The 19,058-nt window shown below is 50.8% G+C and overlaps 1 protein-coding gene across 3 annotated transcripts in view; it reads right to left on the bottom strand.

The window, feature by feature from the left end:
• HOMER2 (homer scaffold protein 2) overlaps positions 1–19,058 on the bottom strand; it is a 100,716-nt gene that overhangs the window by 12,248 nt on the left and 69,410 nt on the right. For 2 of the 3 annotated variants that reach the window (XM_084869265.1, XM_084869263.1), the window contains 2 exons: positions 10,369–10,500; positions 2,582–2,674 (listed from right to left, as the gene is read on the bottom strand). In XM_084869265.1, the coding sequence (XP_084725391.1) occupies positions 2,582–2,674; positions 10,369–10,470 (195 nt within the window). In that variant the 5' untranslated portion in view covers positions 10,471–10,500. The remainder of the gene's footprint in view (positions 1–2,581; positions 2,675–10,368; positions 10,501–19,058) is intronic. The other variant, XM_084869264.1, reaches the window with a different exon arrangement.

The following is a 19,058-nucleotide window of genomic DNA, read 5'->3' on the forward strand; positions in this document are numbered from 1 at the left end:
AACCAAGATCCATGCCCTTGATCGGAATCGAACCTGGGACCCTTCAGTCTGCAGGCCGACGCTCTATCCAGGGAGCCACACCGGTTTCGGCTAGTCTGGGCCACTTTACTCTTACTCTGCAGATAAACCTAACACGCCTAGATACCTGGTCTCCTTAAATAACACCGACAGAAGCCACCAATTAAAAGAGGAGGAATGACTTATATCGAGGAGAGAAAAAAACCGTTACAAGCCGAGACAGCTTAAGCATCCTGGGGCTGTAAGAGGAAGATCCAGTCATTAAAGCAACGGGGACCGGCTCCGGCTGGCTGCGGTCTCCATGACTATTTAGCGTGTTATGAATATTCTGAGATGTTTTCTGTGATAAGTCATCCCACATGGTGGTGAAATCTCATCTGCTCTTGGATAAGAACTCAGCAGGCTCTTATTTAGCTCCCAATATGCATAATGGCAAAGGAAGGAGCCATGGAGGGAAGGATGTATAAATCTGAACTAACTTTACATTCCTACCTTGCAAAAAAAAAAAAAAAATTAATGCCATAAACAAAATTAAAAGGCAAATAAAAGCGTGGGGGAGCCTGGCTGGTGTGGCTCAGTGGTTGAGCATCAACCTAGTGACCTGGACCAGGAGGTCGAGGTTCGATTCCCGGTCAGGGGCACATGCCCAGGTGAGGGCTCGATCCCCAGTGGGGGACATGCAAGAAGCAGCCCATCAATGATTCTTATCATTGATGTTTCTATCTCTTTCTCCCTTTCTCTCTGAAAACAATAAAAATATATTAAAACAAAACCTCGGGGAAATATCTGCTGTTAAATGTTTGCAGATACTAAAGGCAAAATGTTAATACCGTCAAGCCGTGGGTGTCAGTCTTGACTGCTCCAGGTGCCCAAGCTTCCTTGTTTTCACCCCCGACCAGCTGTCTCTGCCATTTATCCTTCCTCTTTACCTTGTACCTGCCCTGCCAGGCCATCCTCCACCCCACAGCCTCCTTGCGACCCCCTGTGGCACCCTGACTTCCTTACCACTCACTGGTGACCCTCATGCAAATTCCAGATCAACAGTCATAAAACACTCCCGATGTCTGCCAACTACTCAATGAGAAATAATCTATAATAATAAAAGCATAATATGCTAGTTAGACGGGACAGCTGAATGACCTTCCGGACATCATTCTGGATGTCCTTCTGGATGAAGCTGTGGCAGTGGGGGCTGAGGAAGAGGTTGTTAGGGGTGATCATGCAGGCAGGCAAGTGGTTAGGGGCGATGAGGCAAGCAGGCAGAGTGGTTAGGGGCAATCAAGCATGCAGGCAAGTGGTTAGGGGCGATTAGGCAGGCAGGCAGGCAGAGTGACTAGGGGTGATCAGGAAGGCAGGCGGGTGAGCAGTTAGGAGCCAGTGGTCCTGGACTGCGAGAGGGTGCAGACTGGGCTGAGGGACCACCCACTGTGCACAAATTTCGTGCACTGGTCTCTAGTGAAATTAGCAATAAACTATCTGCTCGTGAAGAATTCCAGGTCTTTTCCAGTATCTGCAAGTGCATGGCTGTCCCTCCCAATGTGCACCTCACTCCCAGCCCCACTGGGCCCTGGCCGTCTTGCCGTTACACCTACTTAACCCCAAACCCACATCTTTGCTCCTGATGGTGCCTTTCCCTGTCTCCCTCCAGACAACCTTGTCACAAGCCTTCCGTCCACCGCGACATACGCCAATCTAGACATCAGGAATGCAGGCATTTTTATCTCAGGTCACAACAGTTTCCTCTCTTTTGTTGTTGTTAGTCCTCAGCTGAGGACATTTTTCTGTTGATTTCCAGAGAGAGAGAGTGTACAGGACAGGCAGAGACAGAGACAGAGAAACAGCAATGGAAGAGAGACACATCGATTGGTTGCCCCCTACATGCACTCCAACCAGGGCTGGAGATCTAACCTGTAACCAATGTACATGCCTTTGACCGGAGCCAAACCCAGGACCCTTCAGCCCGAGGGCCGACATTCTAACCATTGAGCCAAACCGGCTAGGTAAACAGGTCCTTCTTAGTCAACCATCACACAGTCGAGTAAAGAGACCACTCGGGCTGAAACTGGTGTTGCTCAGTGGATAGAGCGTCGGCCTGCGGACTGAAGGGTCCCAGGTTCGATTCCGGTCAAGGGCATGGACCTTGGTTGCGGGCACATCCCCAGTGGGGGGTGTGCAGGAGGCAGCTGATGGATGATTCTCTCTCATCGACGTTTCTAGCTCTCTATCCCTCTCCCTTCCTCTCCGTGGAAAATCAATAATATATATATATTTTTAAAGGAAAATATATATTAAAAAATCCTTCAAAATGCTCTGTGGCTACACATGTACAACCCACAGACACGGACGATAGTGTGGTGAAGACCTGGGGTGGGGAGGGGACGAGAAGGGATCCATGGGGAAGCAAAGGGGGCACATGTAATACTTTCAACAATGAAGGTTTTTTAAAGAGTAAGGAACCCCATAGAGGGACAGAATGCCCAGCTGCTAGACCCGGTTTCCGGTCCAAGTGACAAGGGACAGAGTCTCGGTCCCAGCTTTACTTTGTGACAAGCTATCCACTCACCTGGGAATGGTTACTCGACGTCTCGATTTTCTCCTGCGACTTGTCTCTGGCGAGCCTGGCAGCTTCTTTCACCTCCTGGAATTTCTCTGCGAACTGAACGTGAAGAACGGTTAGGATGGTGTTTCATGGCTGGTGTTCAGCACGCAGCTTTATTGGCTGGCATCCCTTTTAGGCCGATACACTCGGTACCAATCCTGAAGGAGGATTTCACTTGAGATAAAAAAAGAAAAAGAAAAAAAGAAATGGATAGAAGGAACGCTTCTTCCAATAAACACTATTGGCCAAAGTCTGATCCGGGTCAATTCCTCAGCCAGTGTGATGATGAAGGATTGAAACAAACATCCCTGGTTAATGGTAACTCATACCAAGACAAGAAAAGAAACCTGGTTGTATCACAGAGGGAATCTGTGGAAAACTACATCATGTCTAAGGAGAGATTCAAGAACTCTTACAAGTCAATGCAATAAAATAAAAAAAAGTTAGGGAGAAGACACTGTTCTAGATTTTATTTTTTTAATTTTTAATTGATTTTTATTTTTTTTATTTTTAAAATATATTTTATTGATTTTTCACAGAGAGGAAGGGAGAGGGAGAGAGAGTTAGAAACATCGATGAGAGAGAAACATTGACCAGCTGCCTCTTGCACACCCCCTACTAGGGATGTGCCCGCAACCAAGGTCCATGCCCTTAACCGGAATCGAACCTGGGACCCTTCAGTCTGCAGGCCGACACTCTATCCACTCAGCCAAACCGGTTTCGGCTAGATTTTATTTTAAAAAAATATATTTTATTGATTTTTTACAGAGAGGAAGGGAGAAGTGTAGAGAGTTAGAAACATCGATGGGGATGTGCCCGCAACCAAGGTGCATTCCCCTGACCAGAATTGAACCCAGGACCCTTCAGTCTGCAGGCCGACGCTCTATCCACTGAGCCACACGCGTTTCGGCTAGATTTTAAAAGCATGATATAAAATACCAAAATGCCAAATAGCAAAATGCACACATACTCTATGACTGAACCCTGTTTTGAATAAACCACCTATACACAACAGGTGAAATGTGACCGTGGACTGGATGAGACCACAAAGAAGAATTGCTATTAATTTTATTACAAGTGTTGCCCTGCCTGGCTAGTGTGGCTCAGTAGATGAACATCAACCCAGGAACCAAGAGGTCACTGGTTTGATTCTTGATCAGGGCCATTGACCCCCAGTAGGGGGCATGCAGGAGGCAGCAGATTGATGATGTTTCTCATTGATGTTTCTATCTCTCTATCCCCCTTCCTTTCTTCTCTAAAAATCAATACCAAAAAAAGTGTTGCCCTAGTTTTCTCAGTGGTTTGAGCATCAGCCCACAGACCAAAAGGTTACAGGTTCGATTCCTGGTCAAGGGCACATAGCTTGGTTGCAGGCTCCCCAACCCTGGTAGGGGCGTATGTGAGAGGCAACCAATCGATGTGTCTCTCTCACATCCATGTTTCTCTCACTCTCCCCCTCTTCCCTCCCTCTAGAAACCAGTGGAAGAAATATCCTTGGGTAAAGATTTTTTTCCAGTGCTAATGGCGTTATGGTTAGGTTGAAAAATGTCATTTTTCTAAGAAATAAGTTCTGAAATTTTTAGGCGTAAAACGCTTGCTTTGATGTCTGTTAATTTAACGTACTTCAGCTACAACAAAACAGATATAGAAATGTGGCAAATGTCAACAACGAGGGGACGTGCACGCAGGTGCTTATTATACCATACCTCTCTCTCAACGTTTAAAAAAAAATGTTTTAACATTTTCATAACAAAAGAAAAACATTTTCTTAAAATCCCAGAACAATCACGCCAATCATGATTTACAGTCACTGACAAGGCAGCTGATTTTAATTAGCGAGTACGTTGTCGGAGCAGAGAACATTCGGTGACAGGCAGAGGCAGAGCACAAGAGCAGAATGTCGTTGCTGAGAAACAAAACAGCGAGCCAGTCAAGGACAACGCTGTGGCTCTTTTTTTTTTTTTTTTTTAATATGTTTTATTGATATTTTACCGAGAGGAAGAGAGAGGGATAGAGAGTTAGAAACATCGATGAGAGAGAATCATCCATCAGCTGCCTCTTGCATACACTCTACTGGGGATGTGCCCGCAACCAAGGTACTACATGCCCTTGACCGGAATCGAACCTGGGACCTTTCAGTCCGCAGACCGACGCTCTATCCACTGAGCCACACCGGTTTTGGCAACGCTGTGGCTTTTGCTGAGAGCTCACAGACCTCGGGGCCTAGGACACCCTCTGAGCGCATTCACGCAGCCGGCAACGGTGGTCTCCTTGCCAGACGGCGAATGCTGGTAAACCGAGCACCTGGTCCAAACAGAAAAGGTCAGCCTTGCTGCTCTGGCCCATGTGGCCCCTGCAGGCCCCTCAGTAAAAGCCATAGCCTCCCGGCCGGTGTGGCTCAGTGACTGAGTGTCAACCCATGAACAATTTGATGCCTGGGTTGTGGGTTCGATTCCCAGTAGGGGTTGTGCAGGAGGCAGCTGACCAGTGATTTTCTTGCATCAGGGATGTCTAGAGCCCTCTCTCTCCCTCTCTCTGTTATCAGTAAAAACGTATTTTTAAAAATTAAATTAAAAACAAACACAAAGCCACAGCCATGGGACTTCATATCCCAAAAGTGACATCTTTTTTTTTTTTTAATATATTTTATTGATTTTTTTATAGAGAGGAAGGGAGAGGGATAGAGAGTTAGAAACATCGATGAGAGAGAAACATCCATCAGCTGCCTCCTGCACACCCCCCACTGCAACCAAGGTACATGCCCTTGACCGGAATCAAACTGGGACCCTTCAGTCCGCAGGCTGACGCTCTATCCACTGAGCCACACGGGTTTCAGCAAAAGTGATATCTTTTGATGACATAATAATGCAAAGTTTTTCAATATAAAAGTAAAAAGAGAAATCAGAAGGGAAACCAGTGCCTGGGGAACATATCAGAGCTAGGCTAGTACAACAGCAAAGGGGCCATTATCTTCGGTAAAGAAAGAGTTTGTGCAAATTAAAAAAATATGTTTTTATTAATTTTAGAGAGGAAGGGAGAAGGACATAGAGAGAGGGAAACATCGATGAGAGAGACACAGCCATCGGCTGCCTCCTGCACGCCTCACACTGGGGATCGAGCCTGCAATCCAGGCCCATGCCCTGAATGGAATCGAACTGGGGACCTCTTAGCCCCTATAGGTCCAGGCTCAACCACGGAACCATTCCAGCTGGGCTGTGCAAATTTTTAAATATATATATATATATATATATATATATATATATATATATATATTATTGATTTTTTACAGAGAGGAAGAGAGAGGGATAGAGAGTTAGAAACATCGATGAGAGAGAAACATCCATCAGCAGCCTCCTGCACACCCCCCACTGGGGATGTGCCCGCAACCAAGGTACATGCCCTTGACCGGAATCGAACCTGGGACCTTTCAGTCCGCAGGCCGATGCTCTATCCACTGAGCCAAACCGGCTTTGGCTGCACAAATTTTTTTAATAAGCGAGAGTTGATTTAGGAAGCCGCAGAAGCAGGAGGGCCCTTGGAGCTGAGGGGAGAGAAAGGTAATGCTCCTGGGGGAAGGAGGGGGGGCGGAGAGGCGAGGGGGTGTTCTCAAGGGGGAGACTCTGAATTTGTGCAAATTGAAAAGGAAATTATGAAAACCCCAACAGGGGAATTTGTCAAGACTCCCAAATAAAAAATACAATAAAGTATGCAGCGCACACAAGAATGGCTCCACCTCGCTCAAGATGCAAATCAGAATAACGAGGTCCCACGCTCTGCCTGCTCAGTCACCGGACGCGAACACACACAGTCCGAATGCCCGGTGCTGGCAGGGCACTGCCGGGAGCGCTGGGCACTGGTGCGGCCCCCCGAGAAGCAATTTGGAGAAATGGAGCAGGAGCAGAAAAAAAATATTCATGCCCGCTGACTTGGGATAACACTTCTGGGAAACGGCTCCATGAAAATAATTGAGAATATGGAAAAATGAAAATAAAAAAGCCTTCGATAGATGAAGATCCCAGATTCATCAGGAATAATGAAATCTGGAAGCAATCCAGACGCCCTGAGAGCAAGCTGCACACACACACACACACACACACACACGCACCGGCAGCTGTCATGGAGAGAGGAGCCAGCTGGCTGTCCTTTGCTAAAACATCCCCCTCCCTCCAAGCCTTCAGGTTTATAATACCCTCCCCCCATTGTAGAAAAGCACATGTGCTTATAAATTTAGAAAGCAGTTTAAAAAAAAATGTTAAACCTATACTCCCACCAGCCAGAGAGAAACTCTAACCACATATTTTTCTGTCTAATATGCATCTGTTACATATATTTTCATATATGTATATTTATTAATATTAAAGAGGAAGGGAGAAGAAGAGAAGGATAGAAATATCAGTGATGAGAGAGAATCATGGGTCAGCTGCCTCCTGCACGCCCCACACTGGGGATGGGCCTGCAGCTGGGGCATGTTCCCTGACTGGGAATCGAACCCTGACCTCCTGGTTCATAGGCCGACCTTCAGCCACTGAGCCACACCCACCGGGCCCACGTATTTCTTTTCCAAAATGAAGTTATATTGTGTCTCACTTTATAGCTATTTTTGAAATGACTGAGATGAGGTTAATATTTCTATGTAATTACATGATCTTCTATTATCTAACTATAATTTCCTACTGGCATTTATCTAACTAATTTCCTACTGCTGGACATTTAGGTTGGATTGGTTTTTGTTTGTCTGTTTTTACTGTTATAAACGATGCTGCAAGGAAAAAATCCTCATAGCTAAATCTCTGTACTCAGTTACAATGATTTCCTGCAAATAGATTCCTGTAAATAAAACCCATTAATCAAAGGCTAGTCGGACCACAAAGGTGTCTGAAAGATATGCCAAATTCTCATTCTTTACTTATCAGGACCATTTTCTGCAGCGGTAATGTGATAACTTTCATCAGAATGAAAATCATCATCATTACCATCACAGAAAAACTAAAGGCATTTATTTTATTTCATTTCTTCTGGCTTTTCTGGCCTTGGCAATTGAAGACACTGTGGCAGACAATAACCTAACTGCTCAATCTAAGGCCATTTCTATTTTTCCTTTAGCTTCACAGAATCTCAAATTTGTCCGAAGCGGGAAATTTCCTAGCTCAGTGGTCGGCAAACTCATTAGTCACCAGAGTCAAATGTCAACAGCACAACGATTGAAATTTCTTTTGAGAACTAAACTTTTTAAACTTAAACTTCTTCTAACGCCACTTCTTCAAAATAGACTCGCCCAGGCCGTGGCATTTTGTGGAAGAGCCACACTCAAGGGGCCAAAGAGCCGCATGTGGCTCGCGAGCCACAGTTTGCAGACCACTGTCCTAGGTGATAAAGAATGAGAACTGGCCCTTGCCGGCTTGGCTCAGTGAATAGAGAGTCGACCTCCGAACTGAAGGGTCCCAGGTTCGATTCTGGTCAAAGACACATGCCTGGGTTGTGGGCTCAATCCACAGTAGGGGGCGTGAACAAGGCAGCTGATCAATGATTCTCTCTCATCATTGATGTTTCTATCTCTCTCTCCCTCTCTCTTCCTCTCTGAAATCAATTTTTAAAAATATGTTTTATTGATTTTTTACAGAGAGGAATAGAGAGTTAGAAACATCGATGAGAGAGAAACATCAACCAGCTGCCTCCTGCACACCCTCCACTGGGGATGTGCCCGCAACCAAGGTCCATGCCCTTGACCGGAATCGAACCTGGGACCCTTCAGCCCGCAGACCGACACTCCATCCACTGAGCCAAACTGGTTTTGGCTGCAGCGTCTATTCTTTCTGGAAAGCCTATCTAAAGGGCAGAGAGTGTTCCCATGATGCTCGCTGGTGACGGGGCACAGCGGCCCTTATATGGAAGCAGTCAAGATCAAGGTACCTATTTTCTCTCTGGGGGGGCAGAGAGAGGAGTGTGCAGGCCGCATTTTTAAATGAGCGCCTCCAGCCGAAACCAGTGTGGCTCAGTGGATAGAGCGTCGGTCTGCGGAATGAAAGGTCCCGGGTTCGATTCCGGTCAAGGGCATGTACCTTGGTTGCGGGCACATCCCCGGTAGGGGGTGCGCAAGAGGCAGCTGGTCGATGTTTCTCTCTCATTGACGTTTCTAGCTCTCTATCTCTCTCCCTTCCTCTCTGTAAAAAGCTCAATAAAATATATTTAAAATAATAATAATAATAAAAATAAAATAAATAAATAAATAAATGAGCGCCTCCATGGGGGGGGGGGGGGGTCCCTTTATCCAGCCCGGTTATGGTGTTTGATCACCACGTCCCCCTCCCGGGGCTGTGGGGAGGGGCTCCGTGGGGTCAGGCACATCTGGCCACAGCTGCCTCCTCGAGCCCAAGCTCCTCTTTGCCAGCTAATTGCCACCTGCGAGACTGCTGGCTCACTTCCTGGTGACTTACCAACGTGTGGTTAATCGTTCGCAGAGACAGAGGGGGGGGGGGGGGGGGCTGGTTTGAAATATTCTGAACAAAGGAGACCTCTGCGGGCCCATGTGGTGAGTCTTGGCGACAAAGGCAGGCGCAGTCACAGAGCCGGGGCTCGGGAACGGCTCAGGGACCGGGACTCCTCCTGGAGGACAGGACGTGGCCTCCTGTCGGGAGGAATCACACTCAGTGGTTGAGTACTATGTTGACCTATGAACCAGGAGGTCATGGCTTGATTCCTGGTCAGGGCACATGCCCGGATTGCAGGCTCGATCCCCAGTGGGGGGCATGCAGGAAGCAGCCGATGAATGATTCTCTCTCATTGTTGATGTTTCTCTCTCTCTCTCTCTCTCCCTCTCCCTTCCTCTCTGAAATCAATAAAAAATATATTTTTAAAAAATCATATCCAGTTCTAGCTTGTTTGGCTCAGTGGGTAGAGAGCATCAGCCTGTGGACTGAAGGGTCCAGGGTTCGATTCCGGTCAAGGGCATGTACTTGGTTGCAGGCTCCTCCCTGGCCCAGGCCCTGGTTGGATCTCCTGTAGGAGGCAACCAATCGATGTGTTTCTATCACATCGATGTTTCCCTCTGTCTCTCCCTCTCCCTCCCACTCTCTCTAAACATCAATGAAAAAAATATCCTCGGATGAGGATTAACAAAAAAACAAAACAAAAACAAACAAACAAACAAAAAGAACTGCTATTAGGTATCACCTCTTTCTCCAACCAGAGCTCCAACCAGAGGGTCGGGGTTGCTGCTGACACTGCACAGGGAGCAGGGCGGACATGCGGGTGGGCGGACGGACGGACAGATGGCAGGCAGGCCGCCTCCCGGTGCTGTGAGCTCGGGCTCTGAAGCAGCGTGTGTGTGGGACATGCTTTCCTGTCCCGAGTGACATCTCTATTTCAAGGAGCCTGGCATGTCTCAAAGGTCACCTGAGCCGAAAACGTGTGGCTCAGTGGATAGAGCGTCAGCCTGCGGACTGAAAGGTCCCGGGTTCGATTCCGGTCAGGGGCACGTTCATTGGTTGCGGGCACATCCCCAGTGGAGGGGTGCGAGGAAGGCAGCTGGTCGATGATTCTCTCTCATCGACGTTTCTAACTATCTCTCTCCCTTCCTCTCTGTAAAAAAATCAATAAAATATACAAAAGGTTGCCTGGTCTGGCAGCCCTGAGGGCCAGAAGGGGCAGAGCCGCAGGCAGAGCGTCCTGCTCACCACGGGGCACTGCTGGCTGGCCCTGCCACGCATGGCCTGGGGGGTGGGGGGTGAGAGAGAGAGAGAGGGCCACGTTACCTTCGTCAGCTGCAGCTCCGATGAAAACCCCAAACCAAACACGGTGTTGGCTCTGCTGTCGGCCCACTGCCCGAACTTCTGCGACGTTTTGGTGAAGGTCATGTTAGGTGTGATTGTGCTGTTGATGATCACCTGCGGGGAGACGGCGGGAGAGCGGAGGCGTGAACCCCGAGTCCGACGCCACAGTGACTCTGTCTCTGCGGGTGACCCCAGGACCTGGCCCCCCAAACTCCCCGACTTCTCGAGCTTCTGGCACCTCCCATGCTGAGTCAGATGCACAGCCACGATGAGGGGCAATGCCAGAGGCTTAAGAACAGACTCTCAGCCTGAAATAAGAGCTTTTACATTTTTAAAAAACTATATATTTTATTTTATTTTATTTTTAAAAAATATATTTTATTGATTTTTAACAGAGAGAAAGGGAGAGAGATAGAGAGCTAGAAACGTCGATGAGAAACATCGACCAGCTGCCTCTTGCACACCCCTTACCGGGGATGTGCCCGCAACCAAGGTACATGCCCTTGACTGGAATCAAATCCGGGACCTTTCAGTCCGCAGACCGACGCTCTACCACTGAGCCAAACCGGCTTCGGCAAAAAAAATATATATTTTATTGATTTTTGTACAGAGAGGAAGGGAGAGAGATAGAGAGTTAGAAACATCAATGAGAGAGAGTCATCGATCAGCTGCCTCTTGCACACCCCTTACTGGGGATGTGCCTGAAACCAAGGTCCATGCCCTTGACCGGAATCGAACCCGGGGCCCTTCAGTCCCCAGGCCGACGCTCTAGCCACTGAGCCAAACCGGTCCCGGCAGCTTTTACAAATTACCAGTGGGAGAAAGTGTCTCCTAAGTACAGTTTCCAGAATGGCTCTTTCTTTGCCCAAATAAAGACCAGGCGCTCAACTGCCCTCAGTGGCCAGCCAGGTCACGTTTGGCCAAAGAATGTCATGTCGTATTTTTTAAAAATATATTTTATTGATACTTTACAGAGAGAAAGGGAGAGGGATGGAGAGCTAGAAACATCGATGAGAGAAAAATATTGACCAGCTGCCTCCTGCACGCCCCCCCACCGGGGATGTGCCCACAACCAAGGTACATGCCCTTGACCGGAATCGAGTCAAACAAGCTGGAACTGGATATGAGTTTAAAAATATACATATATATGTGTGTATGTGTGTGTGTGTGTGTGTGTATATATATATATATATATATTAACCTGTGGTCTGAAGGGTCCCAAGTTCGATTCTAGTCAAGGGCACATGCCCGGGTTGTGGGCTCCATCCCCAGTAGGGGGTGTGCAGGAAGGAGCCGATCACTGATTCTCTCTCATCACTGGTGTTTCTAGCTCTCTCTCCCTCTCCCTTCCTCTCTGAAATCAATATTATTATTATTTTTTTTTTAAAGAGGCTTTAGTCCAGGGGTCCTCAAACTTTTTAAAGTGGGGGCCAGATCACGGTCCCTCAGAGAGCTGGAGGGCCGGACTATATGAACTACTAATTCCTACTGTAACACCTCGGCTGCGCTCACTGCCCAAAAAACCTGGCGGGCAGGATCAGACTCCCCTGGGGGCTGCATGTGGCCCGCGGGCCGTAGTTTGAAGACCCCTGCTTTAGGACATGGGAGGAGAGAGTCATGGAGAGCAGGCTGCCGTGAAAAGAGAGGTGACCTTCTGGTGAAGACACACCAGCAAAGCAAACACCCTTGACCCTTGGCCTCTGACCTGCCACCGGCCAAACCCAAGCAGAAGCCCCGCAGGTCAGCCTCTCCGGCCGGAAGAGGGCAGAGGATGGATGGGGAGGGGGGGGAGGAGGACTTCCGGCCCACGGTGATCATTCATTCATTCGTTCGGCACAGCTTCCTGCCGTCAGCGCATGCCAGGCGCGAGGCCAGCGCAGACACAGTGAGGGATGAGTCCGATTCCTGCTTTCACCTCGCAGGTGGCCGGAAGAGGGCAGAGACGGGAATACAAATGCTCACCCGAGAACCGATGTGTTCTAAAGTATCAATTTCTCCCTCCGACAGAAATCCTTGGAAGCCCCAAGCCTCTCAGAAACGCTCAAAGAAAAACGCCCTTGGAGATCAGGGGATTCTTGGACGTCTGCTGAGCAGCATAAAACGAGAGCTAGCCGAAACCGGTGTGGCTCAGTGGATAGAGCATCAGCCTGCGGACTCAAGGGTCCCAGGTTTGATTCCGGTCAAGGGCATGGACCTTGGTTGCGGGCACATCCCCAGTGGGGGGTGTGCAGGAGGCAGCTGATGGATGTTTCTCTCTCATCGATGTTTCTAGCTCTTTATCCCTCTCCCTTCCTCTGTGTAGAAAATCAATAAAATAATAAATAAATAAAGCGAGAGCTAAGCCTCCCTCAGTCCCTGGGTCCCACCGCCTCACCCCCATCCCCGGGGTCCCTCCCACCCACACACCTGCATGGGGCCCTCACCACTGGGGCAGACCGAGGCCCCTCACTCAGGGGACACACATTGCTACCCTGGCATGTTGTGGCAGGAGTGCCTCTGCCCCCTCGTTCCCTACTCACAGGCCTGCTTCCAGGGGCAGGAGGATACTTTGGTCCCGGGCCAGCACAGTACCTCTCATTCATTCATTCATTCATTCATTCATTCTGTCATCAGCATCAAAGAGCCCAAGCATTTCCCAAGCACAGCCTATACTAGGGGTGTCGAACTCAATCAGAGAAGGGGCCAAAATCTAAAATCCAGCCTAAATCGCGGGCCGAATGGTTTACTGAACAGTCATAAACTGACAATGTCATAAACTGACAGCGGAGTGCAGTGATGACAGCGCGGTGCGGGCCACATTGAAAGGCCTGGCGGGCTGGATTTGGCCCGCGGGCCTTGTGTTTGACATATGTGGCCTATACAGTAAGGTGACCAGACGTCCCGCTTATGGCGGGACAGTCCCGATTTTTAACCATTTTTCGGGACTCTTTTAAAACGCCGAGGGACGCGGGACAAACACATTGTTAGAAATCGGGGCTGTCCCGCCGAAAGCGGGACGTCTGGTCACCTCAGCCTGCAGGGTCGCATGTGCTGGAGGTCATCCAAGAAGGCAAAGGAAGCCGATCCTCGCACCGGCTGCTCTTGCCACCTGCAGGCCTGGCAAAGCCCTGGCAAAGCCCTGGCAAAGCCCTGGCTCTCGGACGGCTCACCAAAGCCTCTGGGGGCTTTTGGGACCTCCTGGTTCCACGGGGGAGGCGGGAGGAAGGGAGGAGATGGGAGGAAAGAGGAGAAAAGCCCTCATTTTCTCCCACACGATCCTTTACATTCAACAGCCTCCCCGCCCTCACCGTAAGCCCTCGGCTGCAATTAGCGAGAGCCGACTGCTGGCCGCTGGCCCAGGCAACCCAGCGCGCTGACCTTCTCAGAGCAGCCGGCCGACAGCGGGAGCGGCCGCGCTGCCAGAATGGCCAGCCAGGCCCTGCTCCCTTCTCTGCCCGTAACGTCCTGGGCTCCACGTGGCTCGGGCACCGGGACAAGGCCTCCCGCAGAGCTGACAGACAGCGCCTCGGGATCCGCTCCTTCTGGGCACGGCTCTCTGTCCTCCGGGCCCTGCTCGCGCCTGGAGGCCGCCTCAGTGCCCGGTGCTGCTTGGGGGCTCTGCCTCATTTCTGACTCCCCCCCTCCTCTGCAGGGATGAGGAGGGGAGAGAAAGCGGGCAACCATGAAAGGTGCCCATGTTTTGTTTTGTTTTCTAATATATTGTATTGATTTTTTTTACAGAGAGGAAGAAAGAGAGATAGAGAGCTAGAGATGTCAGTGAGAGAGAAACATCGATCAGCTGCCTCTTGCACACCCCCTACCGGGGATGTGTCCGCAACCAAGGTACATGCCCTTGACTGGAATCGAACCTGGGACCTTTCAGTCCGCAGGCCGACGCTCTATCCGCTGAGCCAAACCGGTTTTAGCACCCACGTTTTTTTGTTTGTTTGTTTGTTTGTTTGTTTGAATATATTTTATTGATTTTTTTTTTTTTACAGAGAGGGATAGAGAGTTAGAAACATCGATGAGAGAAAGTCATCGACCAGCTGCCTCTTGCACACCCCCTACTGGGGATGTGCCCGCAACCAAGGTACATGCCCTTGACCGGAATCGAACCCGGGACCCTTCAGTCCACAGGCCGACGCTCTATCCACTGAGCCAAACCGGTTTCGGCGCCCATGTTTTATACACAGTGATTATGCTGCTTAGCAGACGTCCAAGGCTTGGTTCGGGAAGGTGCATGGGCCCGCTCTTGTTACGCTGGAGAGGACAAGGATGTAAGCCATCAGCTCAGCTTCACTAGGGAATGTGGCGACTGCATCACCATTGTTTGCCGTGGTTAATCCTCACCCGAGGATATTTATACATTGATTTTTAGAGAGTGGGAGGGAGAGGGAGAGGCAGAGAGAAACATTGACGTGAGAGAGACACCCCGATTGGTTGCCTCCTGCACGTACCCTGACCAGCGCCGGGAACCTGCAACTAAGGTACGTGCCCTTGACCGGAATCGAACCCGGGGGCTTTCGGTCCTTGGGCTAATGCTCTATCCACTGAGCCACACCGGCTCGGGTGAAACTATATTGCCATTCCATTAAAGTATGTTTTCTGATACGAAGTAAGGGTCGGGCCGGGATGTGGGGCAACAGGAGCTCACAGACTGGGAAAACCCATGTGGCTTCCTCGGGACACGTTAAAAAGGCCATTCCCACCATATGGCAATCCCAGTCCTCGGTCTACACCTGAGAGGAAGCTCCGTGTGGGTAAAGCAGGGAAAACGGGCAGATATTCACAGTAGCAGCTTTTGCAGAAAGCATGTCCAGCCGGAGCTGGTTTGGCTCAGTGGATAGAGCCTCATGACTGCGGACTGAAAGGTCCCAGGTTCGATTCCGGTCAAGGGCATGTACGTTGGTTGCGGGCACATCCCCAGTGGGGGGTGAGCAGGAGGCAGTTGGTCGATGTTTCTCTCTCATTGATGTTTCTAGCTCTCTATCTCTCTCCCTTCCTCTCTGTAAAAAATCAATAAAATATATTTAAAAAAAACAAAAAACAAAAAACACGGAGCCGGTGTTTCTGCGCCAAACCGCCTCTGATCAGAGCTCTGGGAAGCTAGGTCTGCCAGATGCACACACGCACGGGGCTCCCCGCTGTCCACGCGCAGGGCCAACCTGGTGACAGTCAGAAGCTCCGATCCTGGTGCCCTCTAAGCAGTGACCCTAGCCCTGCCCGCTGCCCTCTTGCGGCCACCGCACAGCTAGCCAAGCCTGGAGAGCACGCAGCCAGCTTGACCTCATCGCCTGCTAACTCCCCCCCGCCCCCGCCCTGGCATTGCCCACCAGCTGGGGGCCGGGACGCCAAAGCCAAGCCAGAGGCCTGCTCCCCGGTCCTCAAGGAGGGCATCTCCTGCCCAGAAGAGGATCCGGGTCCCAGCAGAGACTTCAGCAGCAGCCGGGACTAACACCTGCCAGGGCGTCTCCGAGGAGCAGCAGCATCTGAGGAGAAGCGTTTCGGGAAGATGAACCACGGGTCTGAGCACAGATCCGTCCCAGGATGAGCCCGCCAAGGGCTCTCTGGGGGAGGAGAGACCTTCAGGCATCCTTCCTGGAGTAAACACGGTGCAGGGCTGGCCCGAGCAAGGAGTGACAGCTGCTGTGGCTGCCGGCGGCCCCTCCTCCCGGCACCGGCCTGTGGGCGGCGGGCTACCTGTGGCTGACTCAGCAGCTCATGTGCTGTGACTTCTGCTCGCAACGACCTCCAAGGCCCTTCCTCACTGGCAACTTGCACTTGGATGGAGGGACAGCTTCCCTGTCAGCCTCTTAGCTGGGGATGGCAGCTGCCTGGCAGCAGCGGGCAGAGGCGCAGGGTCAGGGGCAGAACCTGGGCCCCAGACTGCCCAAGGCAGAGAGCGGTGCAGCCCGAGGGCCAGGACACGGCCCCCCCAAAGGCTAAAAGCATCTGTCACCTCAGTTCAGATTAACATTAGGGATCAAAAGCCTAAAAGAAGGGTGTTGTCCCGATGTGGTACTGGGATGGGGTGGGGGAGTGGGCAAGGGCAGCAGACCAGATTCCTGTCGAGCCGAAACCGGTGTGGCTCAGTGGGTAGAGCGTCAGCCTGCGGACTGAAAGGTCCCGAGTTCGATTCCGGTCAAGGGCATGTACCTTGGTTGCGGGCACATCCCCGGTGGGGTGTGTGCAAGAGGCAGCTGATGGATGATTCTCTCCCATCGGTGTATCTAACTCTCTATCCTTCTCTCTTCCTCTCTGTAAAAAAATCAATAAAATGTATTTAAAAAAAAAAAAAAAAAAAGATTCCTGTCAATGCATCACTGGGGATGCTGGCCCCTATTCCTGTCCCCAGGAAGGAAGGAGGTCCCTCTGGCTTATGCAGGCAGGGCGGAGGCTGGGGATGGGGAATTGGGAACTTGGAGGCGGAAAGGGGAAGGAGGGGAGGCCGAAGATACTAGACAGTGACAAGTGCTGCCACCCTGCAGGGTCCCCATGCTGGGCTCCTCTCCACTCCCTGTACCCGGGCTGGGCTTGCGGCCGCTGCAGGCACAGGGTCCGATCTAGGCCTAGGCTGCTGGTTTTACTTTATTTTTTATTTTTTAATATATTTTATTGATTTTTTACAGAGAGGAAGAGAGAGGGATAGAGAATTAGAAACATCGATGAGAGAGAAACATCGATCGGCTGCCTCTTGCACACCCCCCACCGGGGATGTGCCCGCAACCAAGGTACATGCCCTTGACCGGAATCGAACCCGGGACCTTTCAGTCCGCAGGCGGACACTCTATCCACTGAGCCAAACCAGTTTTGGCTAGGCTGCTGGTTTTATATAAAGGTCCAGCGGGCTGAGGTGGCACTGGGACCACTGTCCAGTGCTCTGCTCAGGTCCTCAGGGCAGGACCCTTGCTCCCCATCCTTGGTCCCGAGGGGCAGCCACAGTAATGAAATGACTGAGGCCCATCCGTCCCCGCCTTCCCACAATCCCCTGGGCCTTGGCTGCCACATAAAATGCCCCCATTTGCAGAATGCGGCCCTGTCATGGGTCTTGTGCCTGGGACTCTGGGTGGAACCGGGAAGAAAAGGCGGCAGGTGCCATGAGAGGGGTGGTCTGAGAGCCGCGGGCTCCCTCTCTGAATTCTTGGAGGGAGGGGGGGCATGGCCTGGATTTCCAATGCCCACTTTTTTAAAAAAATATTTTTTTTTATTTTTTTTTTTTTACAGAGGGGAAGAGAGAGGGATAAAGAGTCATAAACATCGATTTGAGAGAATCATCAATTGGCTGCCTCCTGCACACCCCCTACTGGGGATGTGCCCGCAACCAAGGCACATGCACTTGACTGGAATAGAACCTGGGACCTTTCAGTCTGCAGGCTGATGCTCTATCCACTGAGCAACACCGGTTTCGGCAATAATTCAATGCCCACTTTTTAGGTGACTCTGGGACTTGACCAATCCCCCATACTGAGTCTAAATTAGCCTCATTCTGAGGCGAGGGATCAGCCCGCCCTCCTACGCCCCTTTGATTGCTCACAGCCGGTGCGTCCGGCCGGGGCCCAGCGGGCTGTCACAGCCTTCAGAGCCGTGGCTGACACTTTGACAGATGACTAAAAGCCCAGCTAATCGGACAGAAGCACTTCCCCTAAAGCAAGTCGCTTTATCTGTATTTAAGCTCCATCTATCCTTGGATAAGTCAACTGACAACGGTGCCAGCCCCTCTGAGGGATGGCGGATGAAGTGACACAATCGATGGATAAAAGAAAGCCACGGATTCTGACTCACCGCCCCCATCGGAACATCCTGGCGGAGACCGGAGATGCCAGCTCAAAAGCCCAGAGCGAGCCAAAACCGGTGTGGCTCAGTGGATAGAGCGTCGGCCTACGGACTGAAGGGTCCCAGGTTCGATTGCGGCCAAGGGCATGCGCCTTGGTTGCGGGCACATCCCCAGTGGGAGGCGTGCAGGAGGCAGCTGATGGATGATTCTCTCTCATCGATGTTTCTAGCTCTCTATCCCTCTCCCTCCCTCTCTGTAAAAAAATCAATTTTATATATATATATATATATATATATTTTTTTTTTTTTTAAAGAAAAAGCCCAGAACGGAATGTGGTGACACAATACACTTGTGGCATCACCATCTTTCCCGGAAGAAAAAAATGTGAAGGCACCTTTCAGATACTCAGTCCTCAGACACAAGTGCCAGGCCCACCAGAAGCCAGCAAAGTCCTGCTGTCCGGCTTGCTCAGACGGGGACACCAGTTCCTCCACCTCCGTGGACACGCTGGCCAGACCGGCTGTTCCTGACGCGCGGCCTGCGCGACGCGGTGCCAGGATGCCGCCCTGCCAGCCAGGACCTGGGCACAGGCAGGCCCGGGCACGGCCTCTCCCTGACCCCCCCCCCGAGCTGTAAAGTGAGGACTGCAGGCCTCCTTCCTGCCAAGGAGGAAGGGCTGTGGCAACTGGGAGGACGAGAAAGCATCATGGGTAAGGTGACCGGACGTCCCGCTTTTGGCGGGACAGTCCCGATTTTTAACAATTTGTTCCGCGTCCCCGTGGCGTTTTAAAAAAGTCCAGATTTTTGGAAAGGTGTCTGGTCACCTTAATCGTGGGCCAAGCTGTCTCAATCTTAGCCGCTTTTATCTAAGAGGAGGCTCAGAGAGCGCAGGCTGAGGGGAGAATCTTGCCTTAAACCG

This window comes from Pipistrellus hanaki (genome assembly GCF_964339955.1).
Source record: "Pipistrellus hanaki genome assembly, chromosome: 21".
NCBI lineage: Eukaryota > Metazoa > Chordata > Mammalia > Chiroptera > Vespertilionidae > Pipistrellus > Pipistrellus hanaki.